The 18,173-nt window shown below is 41.0% G+C and overlaps 1 protein-coding gene across 1 annotated transcript in view; it reads right to left on the reverse strand.

The window, feature by feature from the left end:
• Positions 1-2,220: 2,220 nt before the first annotated feature.
• The window catches only part of CPXM2 (carboxypeptidase X, M14 family member 2), a 71,388-nt gene continuing 55,435 nt past the window's right edge, over positions 2,221-18,173 (reverse strand). Inside the window, exons 8-13 of the mRNA XM_031505292.3 lie at positions 17,730-17,926; positions 16,748-16,927; positions 15,321-15,618; positions 10,935-11,074; positions 9,857-9,956; positions 2,221-5,032 (exon numbers count right to left, since the gene is read on the reverse strand). Of these exons, the coding sequence (XP_031361152.1) occupies positions 4,782-5,032; positions 9,857-9,956; positions 10,935-11,074; positions 15,321-15,618; positions 16,748-16,927; positions 17,730-17,926 (1,166 nt within the window). The 3' untranslated portion in view covers positions 2,221-4,781. The remainder of the gene's footprint in view (positions 5,033-9,856; positions 9,957-10,934; positions 11,075-15,320; positions 15,619-16,747; positions 16,928-17,729; positions 17,927-18,173) is intronic.

Below are 18,173 nucleotides of genomic sequence, written 5' to 3' on the forward strand. Positions count from 1 at the left end.
TATTCTGCAAATCTCAGTGTGGATTTGGTGGATCTGTGAACCTCACCTAGCTATAAAGTGACCTTGGATGCTGCCAAATGTTGATTTTTATAAATGGAAAATGGCAGAGAATGGTTATTTAGTGACAAGATTGCATTCACTGTTATGGCTTCACTGAATGCAATTTTTTCTACTAAAAAAAATCTTACAACATTACAGTGAAATACAAAAATGTCATCTGAAGTTGAAAGACCTTCAAAAAGAAATTAAAGACCAGTAAACACTTCAGATTAAGCATATAGATATGATTTAAACTTGGAATATTAAGGAGGTATCAGAAGAAAACACTAAAACTTCTAGAAGTTAATCACCTGAAGCCAAGAGGATTTATAATTGTTTATTAAGGACTGGAAAGAGCCAAAAAACCCTGTTTGTCTCTACGATAACACAAAGCAGCACAGCCAAAAGTGGTCCTAAAAGTACCCATGAAATCAATGTAAAAAACACTGGTTCTTTTCCAGGTGTGCAGCTGCTGCAGTAGGAGAGGAAAAAGGCTTTGAAAAGTTGTGTTCATGGGGACTATGAAGCAGCAGAACTCCTGTCCTGCACAATTTATACAATTTATCTGTGCTTTTCCACTTCCCCTCAGGCTTAGGGCTGCTGCCTAAATTCACTCCGAGCCTGGTTACAAAATAAAATTTAAAAAAGCTCCAAACTTGGGCTTTTTCAGACCCACAGCAAAGGAATGTCATGCCAGTTTTTAAAGGTTAGTTAGTGGAAGGATTGGTGAGAGTCCACTTGTGTCCTGTTTCAAATTTGTCTCTGTTTTGGTGTTTCTCAGAAAGGTCGAGCACCTGCCACAGAGTGACAAAAGAGACAAGGAAATCTGGCTGGATCTCTGTCACTCACTGCTGAAATCCACACTTGGGGAGATGTCCCAAATTCTGTGAATATTATGAGCTGAAGTTAGAGGGGAAAAGCCACAACTATTCATGGATAAGAGAAGGGAAAGTGGATGGTGACAGAAGCTGAAAATATGTGACAGGCTTAAATGAAAAATTGTACTTCCTAACTAGCACAAACAATTATTTCATTCACATTCATTTTCATCAGTGTTTTACCCACACAAAGCTCAACCTCCTAGTAAAAGCTGTACTCAGATATTCCTAAAACTCTTCTGCTGCCAGGAAATTAAACTTGAATTAGAGATTGCCAAATGACACTACATTTTTACCAACATGTGTAAGCAGATATCATTTCTGTAGATTCCCAACCTGACTCACCCATCCCTGGAAGTGTCCAAGGTCAGGCTGGACAGGACTTGGAGCAACCTGGGATCATGGAAGGTGTCCCTGCCATGGCAGGAGTGGAATGAGATGGATTTTAAGATCCTCCCAACCCAAACCAGTCTGGGATTTGCAGGTACTGAGAGCTGTCTTTGAGATGTTACTGCACTTGTGGTTATCAGGCTGGATGAGAAAAACCCAGACGATAATGAAACCAATAAAAATGAGCAGCTGGATAACCTGACAGGGATAGTTAAGGAGAAGCCAGGCAGCTCCCACTGTGTTTTATGATTGTCAGGGCTCTGCATGGGAGCAGATGACTGATGGTTGGTATTATCAAGCAGAGTGGAGAATCTCCTGTTTTAACCTTTCATTTGTGCAACCTTTCCTGTGTGGGTGAGGTTGTGCAGCTGAATTTCTTATTACTTGGAAGGGAATGTATTTGTCTCTTTTATATTGGGCATGATCATGATTTAGCAAAGTTCTCACATAAGAGAACTGCTATAAGCTGTTCAAATGGATCTTTAATTACAAAAGGGCTGAATCCACCCTCAAGTTTTATTTCTTGGCATCTCTGCAGGGTTGTCTGTTTTCCTACGACACTAAAAAGAAAAGAGATTTAAAGAGCAGACTTTAGAAAAAATTACCTGTTCTAAAGAGGTGGAAAAGGCAGCTAAACAAAAAACATTGGTATCCAGATTTACTGGTTTGTGGTTTGGTTGTGTCTGAAGGTTAAATAATGGTGCTATGTATTTCAAAGGAAAGGAACATTTTAACTCCCAAATGCATAACTACAGCAGGAAATAGGGCACACATCAGTTTGCCATCATTACATCCAGGGAAGGCATAAACAACACAAGATATTCACACATTTGATATTCCTGGTAAAATTCCTTGGAGCCTGAGTGTTTTCCAGTGCTGGACAATCAGAAAATAATTGCACAGACAAGTCCACTTGACAGCTATTAGGCTATTTATTTAGGAATGCCTGGACTAAAATGGAGTAAGGTCACCTGCATTAGTCCCAGTTCTGCTGTGCCCAAACTCGTGTAAGCACTAGTGACAGCCAGGAAAGAACACCAAGGCCACTGTCCCCAGCACCTGAGGCCTCCAGCAATCACAGTCCATCCAGTCTTAGCCAACAGATGTCCAGGAATTCCCCACCAAATCCATTTCTTGTTATCAAATGGAAAATAATTTCTCATGGGAAACCTCAATTCTGAGAACAAAGAACCTCAGTTCTGAGAACAAAGCACAGGAACCTCAAGGTTTGTAAAGTAAAACTCTCACATCATTATCTCAAGGTAGAAAGACCTCACCTGCCAGGACTAAAGCAGTGGTTTCCACCTTCAATCCCATTTAAATTTGGCTATTTTGTTCCACTTTTGCCAGTGCATTCCAACCACCTACAAATTGCCTTTGTGGGACTCAAGAGAGGATCCACCCAAAAAACTCCATTCTTAACCCAAAAAAATCTTGTGTGCTCTTGATCATCATGATGGTCATAAAATCTACATCTGCCAGTGAGCACATCAAATTTAACTGCAAACAAATTTTCTGCTGTCATTACTCTATATTCCAAAATGATTTCACTTTGTTACCTGCACAAAGACATCATTAATTCCTTCCCACCTCTCAAGAAAAAAATATCCTTCTTTACAAACTGCAGTTACATTTGCTATACAGAAATATATGGCATACAGGATGCTGTAAGGGTGCAAAGAGGGTGAAATTAGTAAAATATAATTCCACATGATGGAATGATTGGATGAGTTGTTTACTTCTGTTACTTAATTGAAATGATACTGACTTGGAGGTGTTCCATAATTTCAGTCACAGAGAATTAAAAGTGCACTTTTCTGTTTTATTGGAACCTTTGCTGTTATTTAGTGGTATCTGCAGAACAAGGAAGGGCTGAAATTGCCTAAAAAAATTAGGAATATGATTATTTACCATGCAAGGGCTCTAGATTATGTTTTTCATTCTGCAGTCTTTCACCTTTTATGTGTTTCCTTCATTCCTTGACAATAAAAAATAATTAATACAGATGGCACATGGTGTTTTTACAGTAACTTTTCTGCTCATGCTTTATTTTTTCCTCAGTTTCAATGACATTTTGCTGAACGTCTTTTCCAAGAATCCTATCAAACTGGCAAAAACCGTAAATAGAAATCAAAATTTTCTGTTTAAACAGAATTGTATTTGGAAGAGTAAGCTGCAGTCTTCTACCAAGCATGTTAAGAGATGTTTATTTAGCCACAGACTGGCTAAAATAATGCAGCTGTCTCCTTTTTTTTTTTAGGTATAATTTAGGTCATAACATTAAAGCTGATGGAGCAAAGTCGTATTTTCATCAGGCACTTTGCCCAGTGTTGGTTCTTTCCTAGATGTGCTCTGCATCTTTCCTGAACCACAATCCCGTCCTGCTGTACAATTTTACTACTCAAAAACCAACAAAAAAGCACAACTCCTGCTCCCAAAGAGGCATAAGGCCAGAAAAGCAGCAGCAAGAGGAGCCGGCTTGCAGAGGAACCCAGAACCCCTTGCATGTCACAGAAGACAGTGGCATGAGAAGTGCAGGAGCACAAAAGGCACTTCAAGTCAGGCCAAAAATCAAGAAAAGAGATGGTATCAGAGGATTTGTGAATTCAGCACCTCTCAGTGGCTAAGCCTCTCCTCTCATACATGACACACCTGGCTGTATCCTCAGGAACAGCTTTGTCCAGGTCCTTCTCCCACATCAGGGAAGAACTGCCACACCACAGTGCTGGAGTGCTCCTGATCCCAAAAGCTTTTGGTCAGGTTTAGTTCATGGAGCAAAATTGCAGCCTTAAAAAGCCAGACAAGAAAACACTCCTGGCATTAAACTCTGGCAGCACAAAGCATCCTTAAATCTAAACAACCCAAGCAGGAAAGCAAAGGTGGGTTATTCGCTGCAGGCATTTTTCCTGAAATATAGTGCTTATCAAAAGGGGAACTTTCAGAGAAAGAGAGAAATTTTGACACAAGTTTTAATCACATTAAACAAAAGTTGTCACCCCTCAGCTTTTCCTCCCATATGAGAATAGAATATAAAGTGTCAAAACTGTTCTGAGTTGCAAAAATATACCAATTTCATACTTTAGATACGTCTTTTAATTTTTCATTCAGAACACTTCTCCTTTATAAGTATCTCTTTTTTGTTGCTGTTGTTTTTTATCCTCTCTCTTCAATTTTTAAAGAAAACAGATTGACAAAGGATTGAACAACCCAACAAAGCAACACCATTTCATTCCAGCTCGACTCAAAACACCTTCCTCCATTCTCCCTGTCTCTCCCCTCAACCGGGAGCTCCTTTTGCTTCGACTTGAACTTCATTTCCGATTCTTTTCCCACCACAAATGAGAACCCCCCGAGCATCCATCCAGCTCCACAAACAGAAAGGCCTCGTGCAGAGAAAAAGGCATGAAGAGATGGGCTATGTAACTCTCACTACGACTACAGCCAGGCTGAGAGAAGCAGAGCCGGCGCCGAGCTCTATCGCCGCTGCCACCGCCGCGCCCGCTGCCGCAGCCGGCGCGCCGACAGCCCGAGGGGCTGCTTCCCAAACTTCCTCATGATCTCCTTGATCCTCGCCAGGTTGGTCTTGGAGATGGTGAAGTCGCACTGGGTGGCCCCCATGTCGTAGCCCACCTCACAGGTCTTGGTGGCGGTGGTGTAGCCCTCGGCCTTGACGCCCACCACGTACTCGCCCGGGTTGAGGAGACGCCAGTAATCCCCGTCGGCTCCTGGTGGGGGAAACAGAGATGGTTTTCAGGATTTTGGTCCTTTCTCCTTGAGGAGAGTGATGTTTAGAAAGTCACAGAATCGCTGAGGTTGGAGAACATCTCTAAGATCATCAAGCCCAACCGTCAGCCATCGCCATCACGGTGACCACATGTCCTCATGTGCCATGACAACAGATTGTTTGAACACTTCCAAAGATGGGAACTCCACCACATCCCTGGGCAGCCTGCTCCAGTTCTTTAAAACCCTTCCCATGAAGAAATTTGCATCCAAACCTTTCCTGGAGCAACTTGAGTGCATTAGATGAGGACACAGGATCACACAGGAAGGAGCCCACAAGGACCATCGAGTCCAACTCCCAGCCCTGCACCAGCCCCAGGAGAAGTCCTTGGCCATGGGTAAGATGACACCACAGGTAAAACCCTCCATCCTCACACCAGGAGGGTGTCCAAGGGGCTGCCCCCACAACAAATACCCCTCCTTGTCACTATTGGACAGGAAATGAATACACAAAAGCTTGGTAAGTTCAAAGGAAAAAAAGGGGATTTTATTCAAACTTCTGATATTTATAGAATTCCAAAGGTGACCGTGGATTGGAAGGTGGAATTACCACCTCTCCAACCACACTGGTCCAAAGATCAATCAATCATTTCTCTCCACCCACAGAGAACTATGTAAACTATTCCATTTTTACATGAAATTGTGTAGAAACTCTGACTCTCAAATATGTAAACATTATCAGAAGGCTAAAGAAGTTTTATGAGAACTTTAACACTTTCAAAAGAATTATAAAAGAAAACTTAACACTTCTAAAAATCAGGGCAACATCTCCTTCTCCTGCAAACCCTAGAGAAAAACACACCTCAACAATATTTTCCAAATGATACAAAAAGCAAACCAGCTGTAGGTTTTTGACAATTGGAAAGGCCTGAGGCAAAATCTGGTGATTCCCATGGGGTTGAAAAGACCTTTCCCAAACGAATCCTAATTGAGGGATCCAGAGGAGCCCCAGTGAAATATCCACATCACAGAACCCTGATCAGACTGCCAGGACATGGATTTTGGTGCTATTTGTTAGGAAAAGTGTGCGAATACATAACATGAACTCACTTTGAGGTGTAAAAAAATACTCCTTTCTATTAAGCCTTACATTGGGGTTTATTACACTGATTTTCCTACAAAGTAAATTCACCAGGATGTTTAACTACCTGGTTAAATGTAGATGCACAAACCAAGCTCTTGCAATCAACTAACCTACTCATAAAAATGTATTTTAACACCTCATTGAATCAGGAGTTTTGGTTTTCTTCTGAGATATACCCATTTTATGTACCCATATGGGCAACAGGATCGTTTTAGGCTTCTTTTAAATATGATTTTAACCACTGAGTATTCTTAGCTCTAAATTGAAAAAGGGGAAAAACTATTACCTAAAATTAGTTTTGCACTCTGTCCTGGAGAAACTCCCTGTGAATGAAAGTACAAATTCAAATATGCAATTCCATGTAAAAATAGAAATGGAACATATTCTGCATGAGGAGGGGTTGGGGTTTTTTAGCACTGATGAGACCTGACAGCCTTACTAACACCAGCCTGGGCTCACTGGCAGTGAGTAGCAAAAACTGAAGATGATTTGCATAAAAATATTATATTTGGAGAAGTGTCAGGCTGGTCAGACTGTTAAAAGAAAAACCATTTTAATTTAGAGTTTGGTAAAATAAAAAATCTGTTTGCAAACAGCCAGTGTTAACAAATAGCAATATTGACTATACCCTGATAGAGCAGCCTCAGAGTATGCCAGAATTGTACCTGATCAGGTCCATTCTTAGATCTCAATATGATCAGGGGGTTTTTAAGTCAATTTGACCACATTTGGGGTGATAACAAGGCCCAGATTTTCTGCTCCTCATGAGTCGGGTGTTTTTAGGAAAGGCTCTAAGAGAGGCTCTTTATTTAGTTCTCCCTCACCACTGAGACTGTTGGAAGCTAAACAAAAAACCAAACCACAAATCTGCCCAAATTCCTCCTATTTATCCCCCAGGGCTCATTTTTAGCTGTAAATGCTCTGGCAGTGGCACGGGGCAGGCAGAGAGCTCTGCATCCCCCCGTGTGTGGCTGTGATCACATCCCTGCTCCCAGCCTGCCTTTAGCCCCAGGACTGCAAACCTGACCCACATTTTTCTGACACATTTAACAGTCACTTCATCACAACCCCACACAGGGCCAGGAATAAACCTACACATTCACACCTCACTGGGAATTTGTTGCAAAGCTGGGTATTAAGCCTTTAGCAGGATGCACTTTCCCTGCTTTCCACTTAGAATCAAACAGACAGGAGTATTTCTGTCAGCTGTCAGTGCCCAGAATTTAATACCAGGCTAAAAGGTTGGGTTTTTTTTGAAAATCAGATTAAATCCAGTTAAAAAAAATATTTCAGAACAGATGGCAAAAAAGAAACACAATTAAAACATGGATAAATTTAGTAAATAATAGGTTTGCTGAAATAATAGGTTCCAGTGGGAGCAGGCTGGAGGCAGACTGCATCCATACCCACCTATTGGGGCTGGAAGAGGATTGTCATGTCTGCTTAGATAAAATAACAATGCATTACAGGACAAAGATAGCATTCCTATGAATGTAATATGTCAGACTACTCCATAAATTTTACAATTAAGAGAAATGTCCTTTGAGCCTGATAGGACAGGCCTTAGTTACAATTAAGTAATTGTAAAAGTGCAAAAGCAACTTTTACATTTAAAAGTACCAAACTGATCTGATTTAAATAGATTATAAAAATCTTTCTAATGCTTTTTTGCCAACAAAAGACTCTCCAGGAAACCTGGCCATAGTGGTCATACTCAAAGCACGTAAAAACTTAAACTCAACTTTTCTGTGTGGACTAGGCAGCCAGGAGTGAGGCTGCAGAGTTGTAATACCAGAATTATGCTTAGCTTGGACTAATTAAATAAATATTTACTATATAAATATATTTAATATATTAAATATTACTAAATGCTACTTCAAAATCCTTTGGTTTTGGTACATAAAGTATACTGAAATCACTGCAAGCTTACCAAGATATTAATAAAAATTTCTCTGGACACTGTGTGAAATTAAATTAATTACACTTTGGTTCAAAAACCACACAGAAGCATCTGTCTTTGAAGTCTGGCTGTGACACAGAAGTGTTTCACCAGGAAGAAACTGCACATTTCTCCATCAATATTTACTTTATCATTTCCCAAATTACAGGAAGCAACCCCCAAATCTGCCTTGGCACCATGGAGGGGGAAAGGTGTATTTGTTCACCCAACTGAACTCTTTTTCCAGAGGTTTTCTCACAGAGTCCAGCCCAAATCTGACTGTAACAACGTGGAATCGCTCAGACTTAATCAACAGTTACATCTGCATTGAGGGAAAATGCTGGAATAATTCCTCACAAGAAGCTTTGCTCTTGTAATCGATGCCTTCAATTAGCCCATTAATGGTGTCAGCTGAATGCCAGCATCCCTCTCCTTCCATCAGGGATATTGTATCCAGGAGAAAGCCAAACCAAGCTGCTTTTATTTCAGCTCACAGGAAGAGGCAAAGGAATTTTCTCAAATCTTTAAATGTTATTACAGGGCTTTTACAGGCAACTTGTGTCTGGCTCTACGGGGCAGCTGACCACGTTAATGCAGCAGTGAAACAGCAGAGCTCAGCTCACTTGAAACAAAACTTTTGTGAATAGAGATACTGGCCATAATTCTCCTGCCTGGCCTATTTTTATATCAAGGCAACTCAGAGGTTTAAATGGGCATATTTTTCATTTTAAAAGGTATAAATGAAAGAAGACTGCTGACAATTTGCCTTCTTTCTCTGGAGTTATACATGTCATTTTAGCTTTTTGGCTCCAGCATAAATCCTCTAGTTTCAGGGACTAATGAGACGTGTATTGTTATCTGGATAATATGAAACAAGATAGAATTTTATGTTCCCATCTCCACAGTGATTCCAGAGTGTGAGCTTAAACGTCTCATTAAAAAGAAAAATTAAAGGGAATGAAATAAGTAATTTTATTTTTACTAACAAGTGCACATGGCCTTGAGCCATAGAGGCTCAGCAATAAGTCAAGATGTAAATAGCTGCAAGATTCCCTGAGTGTTACAAGGTGGATTTTGGGATCTTGCACATTTATTGCACTTTAATTTTTTTTTCATATGACAATCCAGAGCACAGAGAGCTGGAGATTAATCACATATTGCATTAACTCAGAGCAATACATTAATTTTGTTAACAGAGCAATACAACCCACACTTTATGGCAGACTTTCAGCACTGCTGAGGCTTCCAAGACAAGAAAAAACAGCTGATTACTTTAATTCCCACTGTCGTTTCCCAGTGGTCCCATTTTGAAATATTTAAGGCAGAATCATTATTGCTTAATTAAGTATCTGTCATTCAATGCTTTCTTTTACAATTGGAGACACAGTAGGCACTAAATTAATAATAAACTAAGTTAGATATTCCAAGATTCAATGTTGGTTCAGATCACCTCTTGTGGCAAACATTAAAGATTTGGAAGTCACAAAGCTCTATGGTATTCCATGGCCTGAAATCAGTTTATGTGTCCAAATCTGCCACTCTGTACCTCAGTGGCAAAGCACACGGAAGTGGCAGCAAATGAAGAACACAAAACACCCATAAAGAGATAAAAATACATAAAATTAGCATTCAAAACACATGTGGATGTGGTACTTAGGAACATGGTTCAGTGGGGTTTTTTTTAAACCACAAATCTGTTCTTTTGCACTGATGTTTTGCATTTTTATTGTGTGTTTTTTTTACCTGTGCGAATGTCGTGGTTAACACCTTCCACTGAAATAACAGCATTTGGGATTCCCTTTCCATGCACATCTTTCACAATGCCTTTGATGCCACGATGGACCTGAGAAAAGAATAAAAGAAGCAAGTAAATATTGCACAGCAAAGAACAGTAGTATTCCTAAGAACTTACAATGAATCTTTTTCCATAAGTGAATTCTAATTTTATATTCCTACTTTATGGCTCACAGCATTGTGGAATATCATTATTAACCTTGTAGCAGCCCTTCAGGCATTAACTTGTGAATCAGTTTGGGAATTTTGATAGGATTCCCAAGGCATCGAATTCAAGATACAAGTACAAAAAACAGATGAAGCAACAGACACAATATCAGGGTCTTTTTCTAGCAGCCCTTTCTGGCAACCTCAGCATCCACATCAAATTTTCAGAAGCTTCATTACTTTATTCCCTGAAGTCAAACCAGCCTGGCTGAAGTGCAGTGTCTATCAAAACTAATCACATAATTAGTCATACAAAAAAACCAATAGGTGTTGGAACCCTAGTTGCTAAGAAATTTAGACTTTGGACTATCAGGCACTGACCCCCAGAAACCACTACATTTAACCTAAAACTATTAAAAAATTTCAAAAATTGAATAATAAAATTAAAATTGTAAGTATGTAGTTTAAATAAAAGTGTATGATATCACATAATAGAAAACTTAAAGTTTTAGACTATAATAATATGTATAAAATAAAAAAAGTTTTAAACCAGAAATGAATCCTTCTTCTTTACCTTCTTCTTCACCTTCTTCTTCATAAATTTAAGTAGTATTATATCATTAAATAAAAAAGTCCACATTACAAAACCCAAGTAATTGAGTTAAAAATAAAAATAATGTAAGTATCATTTCTTAATTTGAAAATTTATACTTTAAAAATCTTAAAAAAATACAACTCCATTTTTTAGTTGATCAATAAAATACTCTAAAACTCACAACTTACAAAACTGTAAATTTAAATATTTAAATTTAAATAAATAAAAAATTTAAATAAAATCTAATGAAAATCTAAATCCAAACAAAAAATACCAAGTGAATACCTGTTCCATAAAAACAATCAGGGACTCGCGGTTGTTTTCCCACTCCTCTGGCAGCTCGCTCTCGTGGGGATATTTGTCACAGCCAACATAGATGGAGAGCTCAAAGCAGTTTGTGTGCAGGTAGCTGAAGTCATTGATGCCTGTCAGTATTGGAGAAAAAGGGAACAACTTCATGGCCTTTTTAATCTATTGATCAGATCTCAGTTTTTATGCAAATTAATGGAACTTCTATAAACACAAGTTGGGTATTCATCCAGCTGGCTTAGCCCACAGATTTGGAAGGGCAAAAAGGTTTTAGAAATGCCAAATGTTCTGTAACAAAGAACCAGAGTGCTCAAGGCTAGGTTGGGCAGGTGTCCTGGATTGGAAAATGTGGCTGGGGCAAGGGGAGTGTGTTCTGTTCCCATCTGCCAGAGCTGGGGCAGTTCTCTCTGTTCTTTGGGCAGTTTTCTTTATCTCTTCCACAGCAAATCCTCCGTCCAGGAGATATCTCCTGTTCATGGTCCATTAATTATTAATTATCTTCTGTTCATGGCCAGTGAGTGTCCATGCATGGCTGAGAAAATTCCATCATCCATGGGGAGATTCTCCACCCAGGGGAGGAGTCAAGCATTCCTACCTGGATCCAATCTGACCTGGGAACAGCACAGCAGCCTTTGCCCCCTGCATTCCCAGAGGAGCAGCTTCCTTCCCCCTGCATTCCCAGAGGAGCAGCTTTCTTCCCCCTGCATTCCCAGAGGAGCAGCTTCCTTCCCCCTGCATTCCCAGAGGAGCAGCTTCCTTCCCCCTGCATTCCCAGAGGAGCAGCTTCCTTCCCCCTGCATTCCCAGAGGAGCCCAGGCCCATCTCCCCCAGCCCTGGAGCTCCAGAGGAAAACTCCCCTCTTGTGCAGGATCCTGCTCCAGCAGAAGCACAGCTGGCACTGCAGGAGGCTGAGCCCCCCTGGGATGGGACTGAGCCACCTCCCTGACCCACAGGGGACAGGGCATTTCTGACTCTGTCAAGGTTGTTTTGTATTACTGCATTTTTTATTTTATTTTTATTTTCTTCCCTACTAAAGAACTGTTATTCCTATTCCCCTTAATTTCAAAATCATAACAGTTCAGAAGGAGGGAGTTTACATTTTCCATTTAAGGGAGGCTCCTGCCTTCCTTAGCAGACACCTGGCTTTCAAAACCAGACGACAGGGCTTGTAGCAATCTGGGATGGTGAAAAGTTGCTCCAGATAGGGGTGGAACTCAATGAGCTTTAAGGTCCCTTCCAACCCAAACCCTTCTGGGATTCTATTGATGTAGAAGATGGGGACACAACCAGCAGAAAGGTCTCTCTCTACAAGAAAAAATTGTGCTTTTTTAAGAAAGCACTAAGCATTCCTAATCCTGGACATTGCCCATGGAGCAGCTCTCCCTTATGAGTGCCCTGGCTGGAAAGGGAATTGTCTGTGTTGGGTGTCAGGGAGGTGCAGCTGTTTAACCAATTCACAGAATTCCCATTTGACAGAACCCTGAATGCCAGGACACAGAGCAATGTTGTTATGTAAAAGAGATTTATCAGAGCAGTTGGTGAAATAGTTCCTCAGTCTGTTTTCCTCCCTGAGTAATCTAGCAGATAGAAAAGCCAGAAAAATCAAAGCAGTAATTTTTTTAAAATATTTTATGTTACATATGGTGTCTGTAGTTTGTAAGAAATGAGAGGGTCTCTTTTCTCCCTATCACAGTGCTGCAGAATACTGGGATCTGCACTGTTGCTCTGCAATTGGGATTTCCATCAGAAATATGTCCTGATCAAGCCCCAGGAACCTCAGTGCCTCCACTCTCTGAGGAGCTGCAGTTTAATTCTGCATTACAGAGGCCACTATAACCTTTGCAAAGGTCTGTGGCACTAAGGAAGGCTGTCTTTACATACAGAGCTCAAACATTTCCATTCTCCAGGCTTCTCCTCCTCTTTCTCACCATTATTTTTCCTCCCTATTAGTTCTCCACTCTCACACAGATAACGAGATACAGAACATGAACACTAAAGGAAGAAATTCTGTGAGCTTCATTTCTTGTTCCACCTGCATTTCTAATAAGAAAATATTTTAAAATATGTTTGTTAATGATCATTAATTGTTATGTTTTAAATAGCAAATATCAGCAGGAGTTGGATTCACTGAGTGCTTCTTACCAAGAAGAGTTAACCCAAAATCCCTGTTCCTGTTCAATTAGCACAGAGCAGTAGTCAAGTATTTAATGAGCCCTCAGTGCCTTCTGGAAGCAGAGCAGGAGGATTATATAATACAGATGTTAAACTTTTCACTTTTGTTGATGGGGAAAACCTAAACATCAGCCAGTGGCATATGCTACTCTACATAAATGTGCTTCCCCTCCACTTGAGAAACAGCCACAATTATTTTCCCCTCACATACTGTATAACATTCTGATTAATCTGCTGTGAAATGTTTTGCCATACACACTAATTGCTCAGTTTTAATACATGTATTTAAGAAAATGGCTTTGTGCTGCCAAGAGTGACTCTTTTGAGTGCCTGAACATGCAAATCCAGCCTCCAAAACACAGGATATAAAATTAAACCAATCCCTTTTTTCCCTCTGTGCAGTTCATCCAGTGCAGAAATTTTATATGTAAAATTGCTGAAGAACTTGCATTTACTGCAGTCAAAATAATGTGCAGGAAATATCATGGCTGGGTTTTAAAGGCATGAGGAGGTGCTGGGTATCTGTGGTGCACATGCTTCTCTAGGGACTGACATGAAATTAGAAAAATCCCATTTAAATTTTCCCATGGCATAAGCAGTGAGAAGTTTCTGTGCAGGACCACTGCAAGGAAGCAGATGGATGAGGAGAGAGGGGACAGGCAGTTTCAAGGCATGGTACACTGAGGGGATGCCACTCACACAAAAGGATGGGTGGGAGAGCGTCTGCAAGCACTTTTTTGGAGGTCTTACCATAATGTAACAGAGCAGGACATAAATCATAATTACAACATCATCAAGAAATAAAGAAATCAGATGAAACAAATCCAAAATGTAATTGGTCCTAAGAAATCAGGGTAACATTCAGCATCTATATTGTCCATCTTTACTTAATGGAACTCATTGTGACAGCTGTTAGTTACAAGGCCAATGTCATATTTTCTGGACTGACTCCTAATGATGTTTCTGTAGCACTCATGAAAATTAAATTCATAAATTAGATAATTAAGTGGCCAAGTTAGCTCTCAGAGAATGCTTTAGAATCTGCAGAAATGTATTGCATTTCTGTACTGAAGAAATTACAGAAATGTAATGCATGGGAATGTTCTGTCAGACCTAAGAGTTCAAGGTTTCCCCCTCAAATTCACTCAACACTTTTTAACCTGCTGAAAAAAAATATTTGAAAAGCTAATTCTCAACTGTAGTCTTTAAAGGCTGGCCAGCACTAACTCCACATGGGCCAATATAAAAGTCATAAAAGCCATGTCCAAAATCCCGAAATGTTTATGCAGTGGAAGGACCTGCAAGTTCCAAACATGAGCCAGGTTCAGCTAAACCTGGATTTCAGAGCCACTGGCCTGCATCTGTTTGCCATTAGTCCTGCTCCTGTTGTCAGCCCACTGGTGGCAGATGCCTGTCTCACTTCCTAATTTCAGGGAATATGCTGTTTGACTGATGCACTTAGAAACATATGAGGATTTTGAGCAAAGGCAAACGTGCCTAATGCTGTTAAAAATGGGCTTCTAATTGGGCTTTCATGGAAATTGAGGTTTTTGGCCACACCATAGGCCATGGCTTCCTCTCTGGGCTCCTTAACAGGGTGACAGGCTTGGGTGTGGGGAGATTGATCCAGGCTGTGATTTATCCTGGCAGCAGGAATGCCTGTGGAGCTCATGCAAAAATTAAGTGTATGGACATCCAGGTGTTCTAGAAATAGGAGAGTAGCAGGCAAACGGTAGCTTTTTATGGCATTTCATTGCAACTCCCAGTGAATGTGAGTGAGAGCTGATCTGAGGCTTAGTTCAGTCAGCAGGAGGCTGAAATCAGTATTTCCTTATCTGAGAGCCACTGGAATAATTCCCTGGATCCCCTGCTTCAGCTCTGACACTGGTTGTGGTGCTTGGCAGCAGTTTTCTTCTTGTCACCTTGTGTGGGGGTTTGGACTGTGTTGGTTTCTTCCTGATAAACTGTCTTAAGTGCACAGAGTTCTTAAAGCTAATATACTGCATGTGCATTTTTGGAAAAATTGGCTGCAAAAGAAGTAGTCACCGGGTATTAATAACAGTAATGACATCTGGAAATATTCCTCTTAGAACACACATTTCACTACCCCCGCTGCTGCGACGTACACCGGGCAGCGCTGGCTTTACCCTAATTAGCAAGGTAACGCTAATTGGAGTTTCTACCACTTACTTCCAGCCACGGTGTGCCACGAGGCTCCGTTGACAGTGCCATCCTCCTTCTGGAAGTCCTCGGTGTGGCAGGCTCTCCTCCTGGCATCCGTCATCAGGCGGTGCGTGGAGGCGTAGGAATAGGCCAGCCAGCGGAACACGTGGTCGTCCGGGGTGGGCGTGTAATCCTGGGTTTTCCACATGGATCTCACCATGTCGTAGGGATAGGCCACCACCAGCTCTCCCCCCTGCAAGTTGCCACCCAGCACAAAAGGGATTTTTTCCATCCAGGCGATGATCGCCCGCGTCTCCACCGCCACCTGGGAGAAAAAGTCACAGCGGCTCTGGTTCAGCCTGGAAGTCTGATCGTGCTGTTTCAAAGGGAGAGCTCAGGAGTTCCTGGGTGTGAGGGGCCAGCAGAAGGGATGTGGGCAAAGAGAAGGCCTTCTTTAAATTATGGTGCTTATCAGCCATCCTTGGGAGGTCACAGACATCCCTTAAAAGCTAACAAAACCTTCACATCAGCAGTGTAAGGAGCAGGAACATCTGTGTCAAGTGAGGCCAAGAGCAGGAACAGACAGAGGTGTCAGATGGTGACATCGCTCTCCCTCTTTGTTTCCAAAATAAGGGATTTTAAATGTAGAAATATTGGTCATAAATTAAAACACAATCCTCAAGAGGAGGATGAGGGTGGCAGAGCGCTGGAACAGCTGCACAGGGAGGTCATGGAGTCTCCCTCTCTGGAAACATTCCAAACCCACCTGGATGTGTTCCTGTGTCACCTGCTCCAGGTGACCCTGCCTTGGATTGATCTCCAGAGACCCTTTAAACTGTAACTATTCCAAGATTGTGTGATTCTAAAGTAGTAAAATAAAAACTGCCACAGTGAAACTGCTATAAATAGATGCCATTATATTTAAAAGGTCAGGCCAAAATAAGTTACATTTCTGGCACTACAATCCAGTAAATAACTTTAACATAAGCCACAGCACAGGGTTTGCATATACCAGATATGTTGCTGTGTTTTTTGAGATAAGAATATATTTCAAGTAAGAGTAATAAAATCCCAGGACAAATATGTGAGTGAGTTTTCAAAGAGCTCATCTATGCCACAAAACTTGGGAGAAGCCTGATCCACATGGCCGAGGTCATGCTGTGCTTCTCCTTGTCTACCTTGCTACATAAAAGTTGGGGTTTGAGTCCTTCAAGTTCTTACTGATGGGAAAGAAAATCCTCTAGGAAACAGTTTCTTCCTCAAGATCTGCCTCTAAATCCTGGGAGAAAATGGTGTTTTTGTGGTGCATTTTTTATTTCCACTGACATAAAGGGAACTACTGACTTAGATCAGGTGTGGAACTTCACTCCCAGGTTATTCATTTCTTGAGAAATGTAAATCTCACTCTCTCAGCATATCCCAGCCTTTGTGTCCCCTCTCCTGGCCTTACTCACAGTGGCATTTTCAGACAGGTACCAGTCAGGGATTGGGATGTGATGGTTTGGAACTTTTCTTTTACTCTTCTTCTGATCTTCTGACTCCCAGAGCAGAGAGTTTAAGTCAGGGAAGTTATTGTTGATGTCAATGCCATCCTGAGTCCAGCGTCCCAGAGACCAGCCCCCCAGTTCTGAACCCTTAGATTAAAAAAAAAATAAAATAGAAAAAGCAAGGAAAAAAAAATTAATGTTCATTCAGAATACAGAAACATGTGAGCCCCTGCAGAATGTTTGGGAATGTGCCAGAGGTAATTCTACGCAGAGAAATGGAAGATTAATTATTTAATAAACTGAATTAAATAATTGGCACTTTTTAAAAATTTTGAATTAAATCTTGAATGAGGTGAAGGAAAACCCATGAAAATTTACTTGGGGTTAGCCAAAATATATCTCTCAATGGAGACAGCAGACATTCCCTCCCATGACTATGATTTTGACTTTCCTGTTCAGTTTTCTGCAGACTGCTCTGGAAGATTTTCCAGTGCATTTGACCGGCCCCTACAATTTTTCCTGGTGTCTGTCTTCATCCAGACTGAATTATTACAATGCCCATCACATCATGCTCTCCTTAAAGGCACACTATTAAATTTCAGCTGCAGAGGAATGCAAATTTTCACGTGAGAAACAGATTGCAGGGATTTTCCATTTTCCATAATGGTGTTCCCATGGTTCCGTACACCCCAGGATGGTTTGTTCTGGCAGCCTTTGTGACCCTCCTTTCATGTACATTTTCCTGTTAGCCCACATCACATCAAATACTGTTTCTTTCAGCTTTCTCCCAAGATAGTTTGTGTCTACTTTGACACGCCCATCTTTTCATTTTTAAATTTCGATCGCGCATAAAAACATGATCTTTGAAGAAAATGAAGACAAGAGAAGCATTTTTGAATCATTTACTGGGAAGAAAAGAATTTCTTGATGTGTTCATAATCCTAATTACCGCTTTGTAGGCCTTGTCATATCCATCAGGGTTCACTGAGGGCAGCAGGTGGATTCTGGTGTCCTGGATGAGGTGCACAATGCGTGGGTTCCCAGCCAGGTATTCCTGGCACATGAACTGCATTAGCAGAAGGATTAGCTCTCGTCCAAGCACTTCATTCCCATGAGCTCCTGCAATGTAGTGGAATTCTGGCTCCCCTGTGGAAAAAAAACCCAAAAACACAGAGCAGAGTTGTAGTCAGAGCAGCAACTCAAATCTCTATCAAATGGCATCGATGTCAATCGGCAGCGTTTCACTTAAGGGGTGTTGGAGAAATGTCTCAGCTGCACAGATGAGTGGCGAAAATGTCACTTGAGGGAAATAAATTGCTTTCTGTTGCTATTTTAGAACAGGCTTATGTAGTAGTGATATCTAAAGCCACTGTGTAAAACCTCTAAAACCCAT

Source organism: Lonchura striata, chromosome 6 (genome assembly GCF_050655825.1).
Source record: "Lonchura striata isolate lonStrDom1 chromosome 6, ASM5065582v1, whole genome shotgun sequence".
Taxonomy (NCBI): domain Eukaryota; kingdom Metazoa; phylum Chordata; class Aves; order Passeriformes; family Estrildidae; genus Lonchura; species Lonchura striata.